Here is a 23,445-nt window from a genome sequence, read left to right as displayed (position 1 = left end):
AAAGAATGCTCTTTAATTTTGTGTATTCATAGAAACTGGAGACTTTGCATTAACCTCAAATGGAGGCCTGCTCCCTGGAACACGTCTTATAGTCCCATGTTGGAAGGTTAATCCATTTCTATCTCCCGTTGTTCAGCTGCAGAGAGTTATTTCTACCAGTACAAAGATGCAATTGTAAATCAAAATGATTGAACCACATAATCACTGCAGTCAGCAAACACACCAGTAACTTTTTGTTCCTTTTTAAAGCTTGGGAGATTTGAGAAAATTGAAGTTTTTTTTTGTTATTATTGTTGTTTGTTTTGTTGATTGCAGATACAGTTTAAGATCTCAAGGTAAATCATCGCAAGCTCTGTGAATGGGAGCTTTATAGCCCTTAAGCCCTGACATGGAGTGACATGAGCCCTGCCAGTCAGAATTAGGCTGCCCCCTGTCAAACTACAGAGAAGGCATAACTCAGGTTTATTGTATGGCTCTTCTACAACTGAACAGGAAATTAAAATAAGTTACTTAATTTTTTCTCTTGTTTTCCCTATTCAAACCACCTGAGCTATATTTTGGATCTCTTCTTCTGTAGACACTTGGAAGATTAAGAGGGAGACTAATATAAACATTGAAGACACCCTTTCCCTCAGTCTGGTGGGCCCCATGAGTATTGATCATGTGTGGTAATGGGAAGAATGTCAATTAGAGTGGGTGACGACAAGATGTTAGTGAGAGACACTTTCTTCTTCAAGCACCAGGCACAAGATGCTAAAACAAGAGACCAAGCTTTCTATGACCTTTTTACCAAAGTGCCAGAAAAAAAGTGAACCCAGGAAAATCAATGGCAATAAATTCTCCTCTAGGGGTTGGAGGGCTAGAGATATCCTCCTTAACTTGGAGTCCATATAGTCACCCCATTTTCTGATATGAATTTCAATGTCAAGCTGGCTTTCCTCTTACACATGGCTCCCACCTGCAGTAGGCATCTGTTATGCTGCCTGTCTAATAACTACTTTCCATTCCTGTTCTGGTATCATAGTTTGATTTTCCTTTGGTGCTCTCCTCTTCCTTTCCAAGTCCTTGTCACTTGGGTGAAGCTTACTCTGGTGGTTCTTATTTGATCCTGAATTGGCCAATTGGAGTGTCCTAGTCATAGAGATGGATTCAACTATGGGTAAACCAATGGCCCAAAGTGGCCAATCAGAGCCAATGAACTTCCGTCCAGGAAGTTGGTAGAAAATACTGGGAAAGAGACATTCCTTTTTATAGTGGGGTTGCAAAACTAATTTAAGTCGGAGGTTGTTAGAGTTATGGAGATTGCCTGTCTGAACAGGGACGTTGACTGAGTAGCCAGTCCAGTTCTCTATATCTGAATTTTCATTTTATGAATCAATTAATTTCTTTTAATTTTATCCTGTTGTTTTGCCTAAACAATAGTCTAGGCAAAATCAGTTGGATTATGGTCAGTTGCCATCAACTCCCCTCCCTTCTCTTCCCCTCCCCTTCACTGTTCTCTTCTTCCCCTCACTTTCCTCTCTTCTCCTCCTCTCCTTTCCTTCCTTCCTTCTCCCCTCCCCTCTTCCTCACGTCTCTCTTTCCATATTTTTCATTTCATTTTTATTTGTTTTTGCTAAGTGAATTTAGTTAGTTTTTTCACTGGCAACCAAGAGTACTGACAAATACATCACAACTGATTAAACTGTCAGCTTCAGTAAGTTTGGCAGCCTGAGACTATTTGAAACCTCAAGATTAACTAAATGTTAAAGTTTCCAGATTGACAGATTTGTGGAGTAAATCCCATATGCAGGGAATTGGCAACAGCCTTCAGGCCTTTTGTGAACATTTCTTCAGTTCAATAGCCTTTTTTATTAGGAGTACACCTGAGTTAGGTACAAAAGCTGGGATGACAGTGGGTTCTGAGGGTACCAGTGAAATATGAAGTGAGACTGAAGCCAAAAGAGAGAACACAGTTATACCAACTGTGAAGTTTTCAGTTGAAGCTACAGCAAAGACAGAAGATGCCACCTAAAGACTCAGCAGGACCAGCCACTGTCATAAGAGCCAATGAGAACTGAGGAACACACCATGTTGTTTGGCATCTGCTGCTTGAAACCCAATACCACCACAGAGCTGAGAAAGAGAAAAGACCCTTAAGAGGGAAACAACCCTGAGAAGAAGTTAGAACCCTGAACTGAATACCCTCCCAAGACCGAAGTTTTGAACCTGAAGTAACCAAGTTAATCTAAAATGCAAGATTAGGAGGTTTCTACTCTCAGATGAAAAAGATGGATTCAGATCTAATCTGTATTCAGTTATAGAAAAATAAATTTGATGTTTTACCAACTGGGCCTAAGCAAGTTTATAAACTTTCAATAATGATACAGTTGTTAATTATTGTTATCGTTACCACTGTCATTACCAAATGAACTTAGAGGCTATTGGAGCCAGAGCTGTGAGATTTATTTAACCTTCAGTCATAATTGGATAGTAGGACACTGATGCGCTGTCACTCAAGTCACTGCCCTCACGCCAAGATTATGATAATGCACGTTAGACCTTTTCTACAAGTGAGACAATTTCAAATGATGGGTTTATATAAGAGTTAGAAACTCTAGGTATCATTTTTATAAAAAAAAATCATCATTATAATCATCAGTTAGTATTTGTAGAATATAGACCATGTACACAGTGTTGCGAACAACCATCTTCCGTCCCCACTCTCTGAGCTTGTAGGTGGTTTTAGAACTTGATCATTTGTTTCTTTGCCTATCTGTCTGCCATATACTCAGCTACCATTTATTTAGCCATTTATAGACTATCTATCACGAGCCAATGAAACCCGATTTCTGCCCCTGAAGGACTGATAACAGTATGACATGCTATGCAAACAGCATAGCATGATATATAAGTAGCATAGCATGATGTATAGCAATAGAAGAAACATAATTTGAGGATGGAGCAACAAAGAAAGGGATGTAAACATGCTCAAGTCTTAGAAAGGGCTTCTGGGTCAGGGGAGGGAGGGAGAGAGCTTAGGTCTTGTCAATGACAAGCTGACAAAGTGGGAGCACACGCATATGTAGACATTGAAATGTGAGTCTGCTATAGCACTCTGGGGGAACTGAAAAGAGTACTGCTGGACTCCAGGGTACAATGTGGTAGTAAGAAAAGGTGGAGTAACATGCAAGCATACAATTATAAGAATTCTGAAAGAGCTATTTCTGAATCTGATCTGTAACATCTAAACTATTAAGATCTACAAAAGAGAACATTCAGACTACGATTTGAGAAATATCACTTTAGGAGCAGGATAGTGGTGGGCCCAGAGCTATGCTGGCTAGGTTCGTAGACACTAGTCCCATGTAGTGTGTGAGCTCTTAAAATGTGTATTTTTCCAATTAAGATGCACTATAAGTATAACCATATATACTAGTTTTTGAAATCTTATAGAAAAAAAGGAAATCAATTCATTAATAACTTTTTTACATTGGTTACATTTTAAAGTGATAAGATAACATTTTGGATATATTGGGTCAAATAAATTATATTACTGAAATATATGATAAAATAATAAAATTATATGTATAATAAAATTATACCATTAAATAAAATTCACTTGTGCCATTTTACTTTTTTGATGCAGCTACTGCATAATTTAAATTCACACACATACATGACTGGGATAATATTTCTGTTGGAGAGTGCTGTCAGAACATAATCAGAGAGACTAAGAAGAATGCTATTCAGTCATCAGAAAGTAATTAAGAATACCCACTGAGCAGACACTGTCGTAGGCACTTATGATACATCAGCAAAAAAAACAGACAGGATTCAAGTCATTTTAGAACTTGTAATCGACAGATGAAGATAGACAACAAAAAATAGACACAACAAATAAGTAAATTATATAATATGTTATACAGGGGTAAGCACTATAAGATAAATGTAAAGGTGAGCAGAATCTAACCTGCCCCGAACTATAGATCTAAGAAGGGGTTTTGATAGAAATGGACAATAGCTTCATAATTGTCACAGGCTACTTCAAAGACATTGAGTTTAAACAGATCTCACTATGCCTGAAAGTAAATGAAAAATAAAAAAGGTCTTCTATGAAAATAAAGAGTAAGGAAGGGAATAATCTTCTAGAAGATTAAAAAGAATACAGCTATGAAATTAATTCATTGCTGGAGCTACAAAAATTATGGAAGAAGCTGTTTGACATGATTAGTAAAAAGTTTTCTGTGATACAGTTACAGGAAATCAGACTTAAATAAAAAAAGCAGTAGGATGTGTTGGAAAGGGAAAAAGGACGAGATGAACATGGCTGTTAGGATATTAAAAATGTAATAGTATAATTGAATTCTTCACTGGAATCATAAGAAGCAGAAGCATTATTACACACTATTAAATTAGTATTACTGATGGTAAAATTGAAAAGCTCTCCTAGAAAGTAGAGTAAAAAGACCAAAGGGATTGAAACAATGAGTGAGAACATAATAGACATGGGGCACAAGGAAGCCATCCAGCTCATCATTACTCCTGAAGGAGATGCCAGATCAGATGAACAAAACCACATAATGTAAAAGTTTCCCAAGCAGAAGAAAGACTGTATATAGGTTGCAAGGGCTCACTGCATACCATTAAATGAACAGAAATTCTTTAGACATATAACATCTATGAATCAAGAAACTGAAGTGGGGAGACAGGATAAGTCAAAAAGAGGAAGTTCAAAAGAGCTATTCTAAAAGACAAACTTCTGAGAAAACAACAGCAAATGATAGGCATAGTTATTTATATGAACATGTGATGTCCACGAATTACATTGCTCACAATTTTAGCTCAATTGTGCAAATGTATGAAATTTTGCCATCTTAATGAGAAGCCAATTCTACTACTGATAAACAGAGCACAAGAGGGGCCATCAAAGAACCAGCAATATTTGATGGGCATGAATAGAAGCAGAGAAGGTACTAGAGTTGTCCCCAACTCTCAAGGGGAGAACAACAAATTGAAATAAACTTGTTCCATTTAGAAGAGTAAGAGAAATACAAGATCTCCTTTTGGTGGCCAACCACTGAGGAATACACAAAGAAATGCATAAAATGAGACAGGAGTTATTTAATAAATTAAGTTCCAATGACTGACAAATAATACAATAAAACAAGAAAGACAAAGGAAAATTGGTATGACCCTGTAACCATTTCTCTCAATAATTCAACTCTCTTGTTTTTGAAGAAGGAAAGAAAATGGATGGGAGAGGAAGGGAAAGTAAGGTAAAAGAGGAAGATGGTAAAGGAGAGAAGAGGTACTTCAGGGGTTCTAGAGTTCATGAGGGAGAGCAGACCAGACCTGAGGTTGAGGATGAGCACTTCTGCTGGAAGAGCCACACCTTAACCTTGGGCACTTTTGCTTATGACACTAGGGCTTCTGGAAAACCATAAATAACTCCTGGACCTTGATTGTGATCCCTCCTATGATCTGGAAGGGGCTGCTCCCATTCCCTCTGAGCATCCCAAAGGCAGGAGAGATCGAAAGGCTGTTGCTCACCTGGGCTGATGTGCTATGGAGCTTAAGCAGCCCATTCTCCAGCCGCTCCATTTTGGATTTGAGCTCTTTTCCATTCTTTTGCAGCAAACTTTGGTAGAGTCTGATGAACTCCAGAAATGACTTGGGGGTTGTGTAGTTGTAGCGCTGCTCATTGCTCAGATAAGACAGCGAGGTTTGGTTCACACTTGTGTGGACGAAAGCCATGAACTTGCTAATAGACTGCTTGACTGTGGGCTAAAGGCAAAGAGAAGGAAATAGATTATCTCAACATGACGATTGGAGGTGATGGCCCACCTGATGCATTGCTTCACCACGTGAAAAGTTGTGTTCCAAGAACTCTCTCCAAGCCTAAACATTAACCCTGATATTCTTCACAATGAATTTCTTGTACCTTGAGGTAGAGAGGTTCCTGAAGAGTGTCTCCTGTTCCTTCTTACCTCAATACTCTCTGTGTTCTGCAAAAAGCGGAGGCTGACAGACTCTAATGCCTGCTGAGGCCACTCATGGAACCAGTCAATAGCTGTACAGTTCACAATGGCTGGGAATTTCCTGCTGCGCACCCTCAGTTTGTTCCCCACAGGAGAGAAGCAGAGAGTCACCTAAAAAGTCAAAAGGGTGGGGAGAACAAGAAGGTATCAGTGAAAAAAAAAAAAAAAAAAAAAAAAGAAGGTATCAGTGAAGTACTTGCAGAGAGACAGTGAGGGGCTTGTAGAGAGACAGTGAGGGGCTTTGGATTCTTTAGCTCCTAGAAAATTGGGAAGCACATCCAACAGAGACAAAAATGCTTATATTACTGATAGATTTTATTTAAGATTTATTTATTTGTGCATACAAGAACTGGGGTACAGGCCAGAGGAGTGGAGGGTGAGAGGACTAACCAGAGACAGAGTGGGGAGCAGAATAGGCAGATTTACTGAAATACACTGCTGAGGGAAGCAGTGGATGAGACAGGAGTGGTCTGCTGCACCATGTGGGTTAGCTCCCTGGCCCTGGATTGAACTTGTGCTGCAGTGGCTGTGGATAGCTTCATAGTGTTGAGACTTAACCCCTTGCACCACCAGGGAGGTCCCCAAGTTAACTGATAGGTTTTTTAGGCAAGAAATGAAGAACCCCTAGCCTGCATGAGGCAAGAGGGAGGTTGCTATCCATGGAACAGATGAGAAAGCTGTCTTTGCAAAGGTATTCAGGATGAGAAGAGCATTGCATCCTAACCGCCCACTCCTGCTTGTGTCCAAAATATTAGTAGAGAATCCTATGAACCATCCTTGATCCTCCCTCTGTTGGGCAGTAGATCCTTCTATACCTTTAGTTGTCGTCGGACACGGTCTAGGAAGAACTTCCAGCAGTTCTCTCTGTTGTCAACCAGACCTTGGCTCTTGACTTCATTTCTCACATTGCTTATAATATTTTCAACTTCATCATCAGGGTAGAGATCTGGTATCTCTCCTGGGAAGAGACAGAGCACAGGTGGGCAACTTTGGGATCTCTGGGCAGTACAGTTGGATATGGGAGGTTATCCCGCCTGACTTGAGACTCAGGCTTTGGATTTTAGGGCATGCTCCTTTACTTACTGCTGGTAAAACTGGACAGACACCTCATCTACTTCAAACCAAGGGTAGAAGTATGACAGCTTAAAGAATGGAACAGAGTATACAGCACCCTCTTGTCCCGAGTTAGCAGTGGGTAACACAAAAATCTTTCAATTGTCTTCTTTTGCTTAAAGCTTTTATTTACTAACTAATATTATCATAAATGCTCCTAATGAGCTTAATATTTAGTAGGATAAATAAAACAGTTGCAAAATAGTTGTAAGACTGTGTGCGAAAAGGTCATGAGAAACATAAGCTAAATCCATATATTTAAGAAGGATAAGCTATCTTTAAATAAAGGAGTGAGAACAGGGATGGCTCCTTGGAATTTAGTGTGTGATAATAATTGCATCCTAAGTCAATGGGGAAAAGATGAATTATTGAATATTTGGAAGAAGGAAAACAGAGGTCTGGGGGAAAAACCCTGTGGTTGGATCTTTATATTATACTGTACAGTAGGATAAATTCCAAATCAATCAATGATTTAACTTTTAAAAGCCATGAAAATGATAGAAAAAAATGAGGGAAATACTTTTATAATTACAGAATGAGGAAGGATTTTATTTTAAATCCATATGCTTTAGGAGAAAGAAATTTGTTGCAACAGCATTATGCTAAGTGAAACTTGCTAGAGAAAGACAAATATATGGTATCATTTACATGTGATCTTAAAAAATGCCAAACTCATAGAAACAAGAGTAGAAAGGTTGTTACCAGGGACTGGAGGATGGGGGAAATAGAGAGAGGTTGGTAAAAGAATTCAAATTTTCAGTGATAAGGTCTGAGGATCTAATGTATATCATGGTGACTATAGTTGATTATACTGTATCACATAATTGAAATTTGCTAAAAGACAAGAATTGAAATGTTCTAACCAAAAAAAAAAGTTAAAAAAAAAGAAAAATATGTTTAACTCATTTAATAGTTATCTTCTTAATACATAAAGAAATGACAAATAAAGAAAAAGATCAATAATTGAAGACACAGATGGAAAAAAAAATATAAAAATAATTCAAAATTTTCTCCACATCTTTATCAGCACTTATTATTTCTTCTTTTTTTTTTTTTTGATAATAGTCATCCTAACAAGTGTGAGATGGTAATCTCATTGCCATTTTGATTCTCATTGCCTGTTGATTAGTGATGTTGAGCACCTTTTCATACTCCTCTTTGCCATTTGTAGGTCTCATTGGAAAATACAAATTTTCATCATTGGTTTCTTCCGTGGTGGTGTTATAATTTGCCTATGGTGTTCTCACCATGTAAATTTTTTATTTATCCAGTTTATCAATTTATATGTATCAGTATAGGAAATACAAATGTCTCTTAAACATATACAAAAGATTTAACTCATTTGTAATGAGAGAAATGGATATCAGAATGATGTTTACTTTTTTGTTTGTACAAATAATATTGGCAAACATGAGCAGACACTCAACCTTATTCAGAACAATAGGAACGTAGCTTACAACTATTTTTTTTTTTTTTTACCAGACTGGCAAAATCCTAACAGCTAAATAAAATACTATGTTAGTGAGGTAGTAAAACATTTAAGAATCCTAACTAAATATATAAAAAGAAATATATGATGATTAAGTAGGCTTTACTCTGGAAGTGTGAGGATAGTTAAATATTGGAAAACTTGGGCCTCCCCGGTGGTGCAGGGGTTAAAGTCAGTGCTATTGAGCTATTGCCAGCCACTGAGGCCTGAGTTTGATCCCTGGCCAACCAGCTGACCCACATGATGCAGCAGTCCTCTCCTGTCTTGCCCGATGCTTCCCTCAGTCACGTATTTCATGACTCCCCACTCTGTCTCTGGTAAATCCTCTCACCCCTCTCCCACCTCTGGCCTAGACCCCAGCTCCTGTATGCATAAATAAAAATAAACCTTTAAAAATATATTAGAAAACTCTATACAAGTAATTTACAAAAATAAAGTATAAAATTTACATTAATAAATTAAAGAAGTAAGGCAATATAATCATGAAAACAGATGCGTAACATTTCTAAAACTGTTAGCATGCTAGGAAAATATGAGATTTTTCTTAACCTGATAATAGATATCTATCCTATACCCAAAGCAAACATCATGCCCAACCATGAGCTATTAAAATATTCCCTTTCAAATCAGGAACATAGAATATTTAATAGAATATATATGTATAAGCAATCAGAACTAATAAACAATTTTGACAACAAGCTTGTTGGATAAAAAATAAATATTGGAAATAAAACAGCATTTCTATTCTCCAGCAGGTTCATGTTATTTTAAAAGTTATCATTTAGAATACCCATAAAAACTAAAAGACAGGTGGTAATAAATATGTAAAAAGATGTGCAAGCTTTTGATGTAGAAACTAACATATTGTTGAAGGGCATAGAGAAAACCTTAAATAAATGGAGAGAAATATTGTGTTCATGGGTGGATGACTCAGTATTACCAGTATCACAAAAATGCAATTGCAATAAAACAAATCAAATGGTTTTCTTTTCTGATCCTGACAAGCGTATTCTAAAATTTATATGTAAGAGCAAAGGGTAAAGAATGTCCATGACATTTCTGAAGAATCAGAAAGAGGATAATTGCCCTGCCAGAAATCAAGTCTCCTTATAAAGCTCTATTAGTTAAAATAATGTGAAATTTGTACTGAAATAAATGAACAGAACAATGAATGAAAACATCTAGAAATAAACATGAAACTGATTTAAAAATCAGCATGAATTAGTTAATAAATTATGTTTGTATAATTCAATATTATTTATTTATTTATTTTTTACGTTTCATTTTCTTACATCTTTGTTCTCCCCTCAGGTGTAGTTCTCAGAGTTCTCACCACCGTAGCACCATGAACCATCACAACAGTCCTTGGGCTCTTCCCTCCCCTATTTAGACCCCTCTTTTTCCCTTTCCCTTGCTGTTTGCCTCAACTCTATGGTTAACCTGCAAATTCTGTGTTTGTCTTGACCCTTTGTTCATTTTCCCTACCTCTTTCTTTTTGACTTATTTCACTTAGCATAATCCCTTCCAGCTCCATCTACAATGTGTTGCTGCAAATGGCATGAGTTTATCTTTTTTGATTGTTGATAAACAGTTAGGATGACATTAAACTCAAAAGCTTCTGTCTAGCAAAAAAGACAGTAGCCAAAACAAAGAGATGTCCCATGGAATGGGAGAAAATATTTGCACACTGTACAACTGATATAGGGCTATTCAATGCTTATATTACAAAAATAAAAATGGAATATTATCAAAATAAATTCCAGGTAGATTAAAGTCAGAAATGTTAAAAGGAAGACAATAATAATTAAAAATAAAACAGATCTTTTTCCGTATTCAATAGGACAAAATTTCTGAAACAGCACACACAAAAGCACAAAGCATAAAAATCTGTTAAATTTTTACATTTAAACTAAACCATAAGCATAAAAGTCAGATACAGATTTCAAAAAGGTCATAACCCATAAAACAAAGGGATTAGTATCCAAAATATATAAAGAACTTTTGTAAATCCATAAGAAAAAGTCAAAGAACCCAAGAGCAAAAGAACAAACTATATGAATAGGCAACTTACCAAAGAGGAATAGTCAGTAAGCACCAGCCTAACAAGTAATGTGGTAAAAGAAAACAATGAGATTCCATTTTATGACCTTGGAAAAATTAGTATGTCCAATAAACCAAGTGTTGGTGAGGTTAGGAGGAATTCAGATGTTATGCACTGTCAGTCAGAGAGTAAATCTGTGCAACTACTCCGGTGGCATATTTTATTAAATTTGAGATACTCATATTTTGGCAGCCTATTACCCTAAGGAGAGCTGGAGTCTTCTGAGAATGCCTGTTTACTCTGCACCCAGAGTTCCAGGATCTTAGAAGTTCTGCAAACAACTTCTTCCCAGAATTGAGGGACGTGCTGGCTTGTGCGCGTGTTCCCTACTAACCAGGAATACTTGTTTTCAGCAGTAACTTACTAATCTGTATAAGCAAAAACACAATTGCGTGCTATTTTCTTGTTCCTTTGTTCATATCTTCAATAAAAGCTTGGTCTGGGAGAGTGAAAGGCTGAGCTTCTCTCGATGGCACTCTCCCTAGCCTCCCCCCATTGCAAATTCATTTAGACTCTGAGTCTTCGTTAATGGCAGAGAACTTCATCAGCTGTCCTGTCTGCAGCACTCACCCCAGACAATTTAGTGATTTATATTTTGGACTCTTACTTTTGCATATGCATGCCAGTGTTCTACAACACTGCTCATAATTGCATGGATGTTTGTTCTATTGCTTTCTGTATGTTGAAAGTATTTTATAGAGAAATATAAAGGGAAAAAAATAAATGTACATGGTTAGAATGTGAAAACATGAGGTAGATTAAAAAATTGAAAAATAGATAGGACAAAATGATAGGAACCAGGGAGTGGCTCCTAGACCAGATGGAAAAGTTGGCATTGGAAAGGAAGAATTGTAAAATAGGGAAAAGTACAAAGAAATGGAGACAGACTGGAGGTCTACAAAGGTCGTGGTGAGGTTGATACTAAATGACATGTTTTTTCAATGAGAGGGGTGAGATTGAGGGAGAGAAAACTTAAGGAAGCAATGGTATAGCTAAAATCTTGAAAACACTGGATATGATATGAAGGTGAATGAGGTTTGTTCCAAGATCTCTTATGGGTATCAGAGAAACTCGTATTTCCAGAACAAGGCTATAGGTAGATGTTGAAGCAATGTGAACTAAAATTGCATGCAGTCCCCTCTTTAAGGTTCTCTCATCCACATTGTTTTTCCTTCCTCCATAGCCAACATATGCTAGTGTGACAGAAATGCTAGAGATGAAAGAAGTCACGGGGCCACCCCTACCCATGCAACTTCCTTTTGGATTTGGGTGAGATCTACAAAAATGTTGGTTTGGTTAATGGTCTATAACTAATCAGAATGGTGGGAATTATGAGCCTATCTGTCATTGAAGCTACTGTACTTTCTTAAACTACTGTATCTGGAGGAAATTCTTGCCAACTTTGCAACAAGTTTTTGGCCTACGTAATTCAATAAAAATAATCCAGTCAAAGTTCTGATAAGTTTTATACTAATTAGTCTTAATCATTTAAATGGTCAAAATAAAAATATTGAATCATCATGAAAATCATCATTCTTTTAATGTGACAAATTGATTTAATTTCCATTTATTAAGATATTTCATAGCATGCATGTAAAATACCCTGTGTTACAACTTAAAGAAATCAAGGTCTGACTAATGGAATATCCCATTTCAGCCTAATCTGATAAAAATAGAGTCAGAGAAAGTTGCCATGAAACGATATTCAGCATGTGTTGAGCAAAGGAATTCAGGGAAATTTTAAAAAATGAAACATAAACGGAATTGGCATGAACTACATTTATCCAGTTTAAGGGCACTGCCTGTGGCGGTCTGTTTTCCTTTCTCCTTCACCTTTCTGATACTGCATTTCCTGGCCTAGTAATACATTAGACCCTCCAATGAGAGTTTGAATTCCCTTGGGTCTTAGGATATCTGTAATATAGAGTTTGAACTCTCCACCTTTCTCTTACTTGAAATATGTAGGATTAATGTCCTTTGGTGTTTTATGTATAAGATATTGGATATTGATGACTATGCAAAGTATGATCTATAGACTAAATCAGCCACACTGTTTCTTTTTGTATGGTCTGCAAGCTAGGAATTCTTTTATAGCTTTTAATGTTTAAAAATTAAAATAATAATACTTAATGATGTGAAAATTACATGAAGTTCAAATTTTATTGTCCATAAAATAGTTTTATGGCCACAGTCACCCTCATTCATTTAGGTATTGTTTATGGCTATTTTCACACTCTAACGACAGAGTTCTGTAGCTGTGACAGTGACTGCTTGATCTGCAAAGCTGAAAATATTACTTTCTGACCTTTAATAGGAAAGTTTGCTGATCCTGATTTATGTGATACCCTTAGTTCTAAGATGTTGAAACACCCCAGCCATTTAGAGATTTTTCCATGCTCTTATGATAGTGGAGTTTGGTCACAAAATCCCAAGAATCCATAAGAAGATTACTGGATGGAATATCTGAGCATGAGCACCTCTGAATTGGAAGCAATATTTTTGCATTTGCTCTTCCAGTTTCTCCTGACAATATTCCTATCACTTGCTGTGTAATGTAGGTAGTGATGCTAAAAGTGGGAAGCTGAGTTGATCAAGGGATTTTGTGATGTGAACAGAGGCAGAGGTTACTTAAATATTTGAAAAGTTTCCTCCTAAGATCTAAAGTTGGGAAACCCATTTCCTGTCTCCAAGTGCTTATAGGCTTCATGCAGTTAATAAGCAATGTCTTAATATTTTGTAAGTCAGAGTAATCACCATCTTCTCTGTGTTAGTCTAGTGACCACATATGCATTGGGAAAGGAGATCCTGCTCATGTTCATTGCAACATTATTTACAATAGCCAACTAAAGTGTCCAAATACAGACAAGTAGATCAGGAATATGTGGTAAGCATGTGATGGAATACTACACAGTCAAAAAAAGATAAACTTTTGCCATTTGCAGCAACATGGGTGGAACTAAAGGGGATTATGCTAAGAGAAATAAATGAGAAAGAGAAATACAAGTACAGATGGTGGCACTTATATTTGGAATATAGCGATATCAAATAAAGGATTAGATAAAGCCAAACTAACGACAAACCATAGAAAGTTATAGAACTGTGACTATCAGCAGGGGGAGGGTGAGAACAAAGTGGGAAGAGAGCATAAAGGATATAGGGTGGATCATGGGTGCCTTGGGTGGTATATGTGGTGTAGTCAAAACATCTGAAGGGGAACACCCTATATGTCTAAAACACAAATAATGGTGTAAACACATATTAACTCAATTTAAAAAAAATATGGTTTAGTTAGTTGGAGCTTGGTGATAAAAAGAGCAAAGCTAAGAGGTTCTCTACAAACCAGTTAACTTCACACTGACTAAAGGACTTTGATTCCTTCTAGATTATAGTAGTTTCCAAAAACATTTCTCTGGTCTCAAAGGAGAAAAAGTAAGGGAGTGTGGTGGCTGTCTCAGTACCCCTGCTCCTGTCTCTACATGGCTAGAAACCTTCTCAAAGTACACGTGCAATAGTCATATCTAATATGTAAAATGGCTCATCATTTTCATGTTATTACATACCTCAGTTTAAAGAATGTCTCCTGAATATAACTAGGGGCCAGGAGATGTGTTAATTGCTCATAATATAAATGATGAAAATAACACCCTCTCTATAGAGAGCTGTAATTATATCAACATTGCTTTTTTCCTAAGCTGGATTATTTAATAACAAAAGATTAACCAACAACATTGTCTGTGCCTTTCATAAATGTTGCTTCAATACAATGTGGGTGTATATAGCCATTGAGTGCTATAGAAAATGAGGATGTTTCTCATTCCTACTGGTGTCAGAGGATCAATGAGAGATAGCACTCAAGATAGATCTTGTATTAAGGTACAAATTAACTCAAACAGAGAAAAGGATGAGGTTCAAAAGGAACAGGTGAGTAAGTCACAGTATTATCTAAAGAAGTTAGAAATTACAAGACAATAGAGCAGATCAATGCAGGTGTTTTTTTTTTTGTTTTTTTTTTTTTCCTGTACGAAAGGGACCTGGATATTACTTTATGTTCAGTAAGGGACTAATGAAGGAATTATGATTTAGAGAGACACATTTGTAAGCCAACAGAAGAATGGATTAGAGGGCTATTGACTAGGAAATAAAGAGATTAGTTACGAAGTACCTGTGTTTAATGAAGCAAAAAATGAAAAGATAGGTGGGAGGCATAATAGAGAAGATAGTGGATTCAGAAATGGTTAGGGGGTAAAATAAGTGGCAACTGATTATCTCTTGGATAAATGTAGTGTATGGGAAAAAACTCTCAAATAAGATGTATGGGAATCATATGAGGCATACACATATATGGACTTCTGCAATTGTATTCCAAAATGTATATAGTTAGGCAAATGATTGGAAAATCAATAAAATTTGAGAAACAAAATAAAGGCCAATCACTTAACTATCTTTCTGCATTTCCTTTTTGGCATTTCTATTGGCATCTAGAGAACCAACAGGATGCTGGTTTAAATTTCCAGATGAGTGTGGAGGTTCTCAAACTACTAAAAATAGAGCTACCATATGAGCCAGCAATTTCACTCCTAGGAATCTATTGCAGCACTATTTACAATAGTTAAGCTACGGAAACAACCCAAATGCCCCCAAAATAGATGACTGGATCAAGAAGATGTGGTATATATACACAATGGAATACTATTCAGCAATCAAAAAAACATAAACTCATGCCATTTGCAGCAACTTGGACGGAGCTGGAAGGGATTTATACTCAGTGAAATAAGCCAGAATGAAAAAGAAAAATATTGGATGGTTCCACTTATAGGAGGAATATAGGGGAACCAAATAAGGATGATTCCACTTATAGGAGGAATATAGGGGAACCAAATAAGGAATCAGAAAAAAAAATAAAAACTAAAATAAACAGGCAATTATAAATCAGAGACATTCTGCAGGGGAGGGGGAAGGACAGGGGTCAAAACAGGGGAGGGAAGAGCACAAGGGACTATGGTGATGGTGCACTGGTGCATTGGTGGTGGGAATTTTACAGGGACCACACCTGAGAGGAGAAAGCAAATACTGTACAAAAATGAACAATGAAGTAAAAGATATATAAATAAATAAATTTAAAATATTAATAATAAATAATTTCCAGAGTGCTGTTTGTGGTTGTATTGGGTAAACAAATCTACTGAAACCACAAAGTGTGCTCAGGAGATCTGGTGCATGTTCATGCTTAATGGCTGCTCTTTTGCCCCACACTTGGTCATTTTTATTACCAGGGAAATTGGGATGGAATTCAGCTAATAAAAAGCACAGTGGTCCTTCCAGGAGTTCAGTTTCAGGTGCTCATGGGAGAAGAACAATACAATGCTAACTAAGTCTTTACAAATATTTACAGACTCTATGTTCTTGTGTGATGTGGGTAAACCACTAACATGTCAAACCTGGGTCTAAGCTTGGAAGATGAGGTGATATTTTCATGTTTTATATGCCATGAGAAGATTTAGCTCCAGTATAAAGAGGACAGTCTGGAGATGGGAGAGGCAAATAACTTTGTAACAGAGGGGACCCAATGGTTCTAAATATTCCAACAGACCACAAAGAAGCTGTGTGTTATTCACCTTTGAGCACAGCACTTAGTGAGTGTAACATGGGAGTTTAACAAAAGGTTTTCAAATATATGAATAACTGGAAATTGATCTAGTCTGAATCAGAGAAGGGAAATCCTAATTTTGAAGTAAATAAGCTTTTTGAAAAGCAAAAGGAAAATGCTAATGAGAGATCTCAAAGTAAAATGAAGAAAGAAGCAGAGATAGGCAAGGAGGACACACTACACCTGGGGAAGACCAGGTCGTCTGAGCTGATAGTGAATATCAGTTTTCTGAAATACTGGTAAGCAGATGTTCTACACCAGAAAGTAAGGGAATAATTCTGTTTTCTCCCTCTGGATTAGGGATTAACCAGATAAATCTCTCCACCAACTAAAAATGGCCATATACCACCACCCACATCCCTCTAGATCAGACAGGGCCTTGCTGATGCTGAGTTTGGTTCAAGGACCAAGAAAGAGCAACTTTTGGAAGAATTTCTGAAATATGTGGATTTGATGGCAGTGTACATTCTTCAAGAGTTATTATAACAGGGCAGTAAGAACATAACAAGAGCTGAACTTTTCAAGTTCAGCAAGGTCCTACATTTCATGCATCATTTCACCAGTAGCTGCATGACCCTTGTTAAGGACTCTGGCAGCCAAAGGAAGTGACTCAAAGATATGCTTCATTTGCTCCTGACGAGGGTGAACACTATTTTCTACACAGCTGTGTATCTTTTGCTAATTAAACCAGTTAACTTAAAATTTAAGTTTTTAACTTTGGTATAGAGTTTCCTTATGTAACTCTGTAACCTACCTAGGGTACATACAACTGGCATGTTGATGGATTCTGAAAAGTTTTGTTGGTATCAAAAATGATATTCATATGATGACTTACCATGAAGACTTGAATTTGGAAATGTTGTTAGGAAACCAAGGAATAAAACATAAGATAAAGAAATGTGGGAAGAAACCAGATAGTCTATCACATGAGATCTGGTCATTAAGGAAGGCGTTTCGGGGAGAGTTGAATCAGTGAAATTCACTCACTGTAATTTAATTTCTAATTTAACAGGGTTAGATAATTAGAAAGGTATGAGTTAACAGCAAGGCAGGTCCTTGCCTTGTGTTATCTGAGTGGATTGACTGCACAGCCCATAAATTGAAAAACAAAGGGTTTGGGGGTTCTGAAGAATCCTTGCAGCTCTGCCTGGGCTGACATTCAATTTCTAGCTAGAAATTATTTATTTGACAGGGAAAATTAGGGCTAAGCTATGCTCTAGTTCTCCCTGTCAAAGTGGTTAAGAAAAAAGGGAGGAAGACCAGAGGAGGAAAGTATTTACATTCTATTTCCATTTTCACATGGGCATAAAAATCTTACTTGTTATAGAGAAGTCTTGAAAGTGAAATGTGAGCTTTGAACTCTATGACTTTGGAGCAGGCTGACTGCATCAAGTTTTCACTGGGTGGGGTTTCAGAAATTCATTTTAACTTGAGAAAATTTGGAGGGGCTGGGAGAGTAAAGGAGGGAAGGGCCCTAATAGACTATGGTGGAGGATTATTGGGCTTTGATGGGGGATGTCGTGTGATAACATACATTTGTAGAGGTGTGAATCTGTACCCTTAAAACATATGCTATGTTGTAAATCAATGTTACCATCATAAACATAATTTTAAGAGACATTAAAACAAATGGTCATTTACTAAAGTAAGGATATGTCTAAGTCTACAAGTCATGAAGGATTTAAAAGAAATTTCTTTAAAAGAAAGTTCTTTAAAATGAGTAAATTTCTCTTCTAAAAATAAATGAAAAATTAAAAATACTTAATGAGGTTTAAAATTTCAATTGGTAAAAATATAACATCTTCTGTGTCTCAGACATTATTTTAGGAGAAGGTGACCTGGCTGGATTGGAGCCAATGAGAGAGAGTAAAGTTGGCAATATGCCTGGCATCTCTAAAACTGTAAGTCTGTGGAAGCACAGATTTATCCTTTTTTAATTGTTTTAGAAATTAGACTTTAGGACACAGCTATAGGGTGAGACAGAAATTGTTATAACTTAGTAAAATGAGAAAAAGGAAATTTATAGGTGAGATGTGTGGTAGAAGGTGGTGGGATGTTAAAAAGACAGTATTTAGCAAGGGAAAATTTTGTTGGGTTGGAGGAGAATAGGTATAGGAGTTAGTAGGCAAACTCCTGGATGTAAAACCAATTTAAAAGGGTGAGTTGGGAAAGGAATGAGAATATGGTATCAACATGACACTTGAAGCCAGCAAGCAAGGATCCTGGGACTCTGGTTCCCTTCAGAAATAAGCCTAAGGTTGCTCACAGAGCAGCTGGTGCATGGTCTGCACCTAGGGCCAGTGACTTTTCTTGGAACTAACTGTAAAATGCCTTGAGATACAAGGGCACAAAGTTTGAAGTAGACAATGTTTCTAAGGCAGCAAAGTTTTAAGTATCTTATGCAGGAGCATACTGAAATATATTACATACAATGTGGAGTAGATGCTAGAGAAATACACTATGATTCTTGGATTTTATAAAGTAAAGAGTATTTTAGCAAAGAGGCAGTGGACTATGGAGAAATGGACTTTCTGAAATGCTGGAAAGTTGGAGGCAGAAATTTTGCTCTGGAACATCTGTGCACTGACTTATTTCTTAACCTGGACAAAGGGGTAGTTTTATACATGCTGAATTTGGTTTGAGATCCAGGAAAGCAAATTCTTATACACACACACACAAACACACACAAATATATATATGCATTAACCCCCACACATATATTCTTGTATTCTTGGGTATATCTATTTATATATACATTCTGTGCATATATATATTTATTTACTTATATATAAACTTATTCTTATGTACATTTATGTGTATCTATGTACACACATACACACATATTTTTTTCTGGAATGGTTGCTATAAGTGTTGAATTCCTAAATAAATAAAAACAATGAAGTATCAAGAATTGAACTTTCCCCTGAAGTCCTGTCTTGCCCGGAGAGTGTCAGTGGACAGTGCTTGTCAATAAGGTCTTTGGAAACCAAGGACAACCACGTAGAGATATTCTACTTCTGTTCTTGTTTTCATAAAGTTCTGAATCTTTGATTAATTAAGTTGGCAACTTAATTTTATCCTATTGTGTAAGTTTCAGGTGTGCTTATTCTCTGTGTATGTATCTTCCTGTTAATGTCTAACATACCTGAAATGCTATGTGCACTCTTGTTTCTGTGTTGGATATGGGCAGGGAATAATACCTTCTTTTCTGGGCTCCGCAGGTCAACAGACCCTTAACCTATTCATGTTCCAGTAATCACATCTACTCCTATTAAGAAAGTCCCAAGATTACTGTGTGTTTTGTACTGAAAGGATAATGAAAGAGCCCAGACAGCAGACACAGCATCAACACTGAGAAGGCCCTTAATGAACCTTTCCTCCACTGCATCAACTTTTTTTTATCATGACTGTGACCTAGCTCTTCAGATCTTGGACCAAGTCTCCACTTTTGAATGACCTTGACTTAGGGGAATTTTATTGTAGACATTCAAGAGCAAAAAGTCTCTTACCAGATGCCAAGAGATCATTGATTAGAACAAGGAATTTTTCATCAGCCACTTGGGCATCAGTCATAAGAAACACTGTGCTGACATTCTTCACCCCAGCTTTCAGGCACAAGCTGGCCAAGTCTACCTGCAGAAACAATTAGCATTAGAAATCTATGAGAAGTAGGTCTTTTCAAAAGAGACCCCAATCACTCTTCAGGAATGGATCCATTTATTTATTTTCAAGGGAACTAGTATAAGATGCCAGTGGGAGGTAGGAATAGTGCTGTTGTGCATCAATAGGTGGCAAAATATGCCTGGACCCCAGGCATTGATCCCAATAGAGGTGAGTAAGAAAAATTAAACAGTGACCATCTTTAATTCATATGACCACTGTGGCTCCTGTGCTAGGTTTTGGAGCTTCTGCTTTGTGCAAAGATGTAAGAGCTTTTCAAAGCATAAAGATGCTCATCTGTATTACTTATATTATCACACAGGTAAATAACCTTCCCCAGAAAGCAAGTGATTGCTCTTGGTCTTGACAAGAGTCATGTGTTTGGTCTCACACTGCACGGGGGATAAATATGTCATAGGATAAATATGTCATATTCTAGCAGTAACTCTTACGTCTAGTTCCAGCAAAAGACTTCTGGGAAAATATGTGTTGGGGAGCACACATACACACAACACTCATTGCTGGCATGCATTAAAAAATGTAGTCTGAAAGCCATAATCATGAAAACTGCATGGTATTGGAAAAAGAACAGACACACAGACCAATGGAATCGAATAGAAAACCCAGAAATAAACCCACAGATTTATGGCCAACTAATCTTTGACAAAGGAGCAAAGAATATGCACTGGAGCAAAGAAACTTTATTCAATAAATGGTGCTGGGAAAACTGGGTCGCTACATGCAAAAGAATGAAGCTTGACTACTACCTCATACCATGCACAAAAACCAACTCAAAATGGATTAAAGAACTAGACATAAGACCTGAAACCATAAAATACATAGAAGGAAATATAGGCAAAACACTACATGACATGCACTTCAAAGACATCTTTACAGACACATCTCCCAAAGCAGTGATAGTGAAGGCAAAGATAAACAGCTGGGACTACATCAAATTAAAGAGCTTCTGCACAGCAAAAGAGACAATAACAAAAACAAAGAGAAACCCCACCAACTGGGAGAACATTTTTGCACCCAACACTAATGATAAAGGATTGATCACAAAAATCTACAAAGAGCTGATGAGACTCAACAACAGCAAAGAAAATAATCCAGTCAAAATATGGGCAGAAGAGCTAAAAAGAAACTTCTCTGAGGAGGAAATGCAAATGGCCAACAGGCATATGAAAAAATATTCAACATCACTTGTAATCAGGGAAATGCAAATCAAAACTACCATGAGATACCATCTTACACCAGTGAGAATGGCACATATTAAAAAAGTAGCAACAACAAATGTTGGCGAGGTTGTGGAGAAAAAGGAACTCTCCTGCACTGTTGGTAGGAGTGTAAAGTGGTCTAACCACTATGGAAAGCTGTGTGGAGATTTCTGGACCTACTAAACATAGAACTTCCATATGATCCAGCAATTCCACTCCTAGGTATTTACCCAAAGGACACAGAAACATCAATTCCAAAGAGCACCTGCACCCCTATGTTTACAGCAGCACTGTTTACAATAGCTAAGCTTTGGAAACAACCTAAATGCCCAAAAATAGATGACTGGATCAAGAAGATGTGGTACATATACACCATGGAATATTACTCAGCATTCAAAAAAGATAAACACATGCAATTTGCAGCAACATGGATGGCACTGGAAGGGATCATGCTCAGCGAAATAAGCCAGAAAGAAAAAGAAAAATACCGGATGGTTTCACTCATAGCAGGAATCTAGAAAACTTAAAAAAGGGATGAGGAAAAAGAATAACTATAAGAAAGAAAATATCAAAATCAACAAACTATGAACCAGAGACACTCTGTGGGGGGTAAGGGGTGGGGAAAGGAAGGCTTGGAGTCTTCCTTTAAGGAAGGAAGAGGGGGTTGTAATTATAAGGGGAATATAAAAATAAAATTTAAATAATAAAAAAAATCCACAAAAAAAAAAAAAGTAGGCTGGGAGGCCATGCTTTGAATGGCAGCTCAGTTAGTCCTGGTTCCTTTAGAGTATCATGCTATCAAAGCTCAAACATCAGTCCCTGACCTGACCTTTCTTGCTGGAGACTGTGTGAACCCAGCAGAAGGCTCACCGAGGAGACAGAGCAGGGACCTTTCTTTACTGGAGACTTGTGAACCCAGCAGAAGTTCCCCAGAGGAGCCAGTGGTGAGCTGGGAAGGTCGCCCAAGATGCTGGCCAGTACCAGCAACACAGTGTCACAAGGAATACAGCAAATTAGAAAACAGGCAGTAGGGAGTAGAAAAACCACATGCAACCCAGCAACTCCTCAGCAAAAAAGCACACCGCAAAAAGAAAACCATCTACCAGATTGCAACGACAGTAACTTGGAAGAACTTCTGAGCCTTCCAGATAGAGAATTTAAAATTGCTGTGATTAAAAAACTGACAGAAGTCATAAAGGAAAACAATGATAAGGGGAAAATAATTAATGACCAGAAGAATGAAATTGAGTCCCTAAAGAGGGAAGTAAAAGAAATGCAGGAGATCAGAGAATTAATGGAGACGCTAAAGAACTCTGGGAAAAGCAATGAAAGCAGAATAGATGAAATGGAAGAACGAATAAGTACTCTTGAAGACACAGAAATAAAAAGAACTAAAACAGAAAAGGAAGGAGAAGTACGAAGGAAAAAGACCGAAGAAAGACTTCGGGAACTATCTGACTCCATGAGGAAAGGAAATATAAGAGTTATAGGAATCCCAGAAGGAGAGGAGACAGATGTAGGAACAGAGAAAATATTCATGAATATAATTGAAGAGAACTTCCCAAACGCGAAGAAGGATCTGAAAATTGATATACAAGAAGCAAGAAGAACACCAAACTTCCATGACGAAAGGAAAAATACAGCAAGACGCATAATAGTAAAGCTCCCAAGAATCCAAGACAAGGAAAAAATAATGAAACTAACAAGAGGGAAGAAACAGATAACATTCAAAGGGAAACCAATCAGACTGACATCAGACTTCTCTGAAGAAACACTATGGGCAAGGAGAGAGTGGAGGGACATAGTCAACAGACTCCAAGAAAACAGATGCCAACCAAGAATACTCTATCCCGCAAAGCTCTCCTTCCTCTTTGAAGAAAGAATATGGACCTTCCCAGACAAACAGAAACTCCGGAATTTTATTACGACTAAACCCCCACTCCAAAAAATACTACAAGGAGTCCTAAAGCCAGAACCTCAGAGGGACGAATAACAACAAAAGAAGGCCAAAGAAAGTTATTAAAAGAATAAATAAATAAAATCAAAGGAAAGACAAACACAATGGCAAATACAGATGCTAACATATCAATACTAACTCTAAATGTAAATGGACTAAACTCTCCAATAAAAAGACACAGAGTTGCAGGCTGGATTAAGAAACAAAACCCAACCTTTTGCTGTCTCCAGGAAACACA

General features: G+C 37.2%; 1 protein-coding gene across 1 annotated transcript in view; it reads right to left on the bottom strand.

Annotated features, from left to right (window-relative positions):
• The window catches only part of DNAH9 (dynein axonemal heavy chain 9), a 321,611-nt gene that overhangs the window by 97,667 nt on the left and 200,499 nt on the right, over window positions 1-23,445 (bottom strand). Inside the window, exons 45-48 of the mRNA XM_037492667.2 lie at window positions 19,880-20,003; window positions 6,836-6,978; window positions 5,970-6,131; window positions 5,533-5,766 (exon numbers count right to left, since the gene is read on the bottom strand). Of these exons, the coding sequence (XP_037348564.1) occupies window positions 5,533-5,766; window positions 5,970-6,131; window positions 6,836-6,978; window positions 19,880-20,003 (663 nt within the window). The remainder of the gene's footprint in view (window positions 1-5,532; window positions 5,767-5,969; window positions 6,132-6,835; window positions 6,979-19,879; window positions 20,004-23,445) is intronic.

Source organism: Talpa occidentalis, unplaced genomic scaffold (assembly GCF_014898055.3).
Source record: "Talpa occidentalis isolate TD23 unplaced genomic scaffold, MPIMG_talOcc4v2.1 talOcc4.7, whole genome shotgun sequence".
Classification (NCBI taxonomy): domain Eukaryota; kingdom Metazoa; phylum Chordata; class Mammalia; order Eulipotyphla; family Talpidae; genus Talpa; species Talpa occidentalis.
The sequence above is the reverse complement of the archived record's forward strand: the minus strand, read 5'-3'. Positions and strand labels throughout refer to the sequence as shown.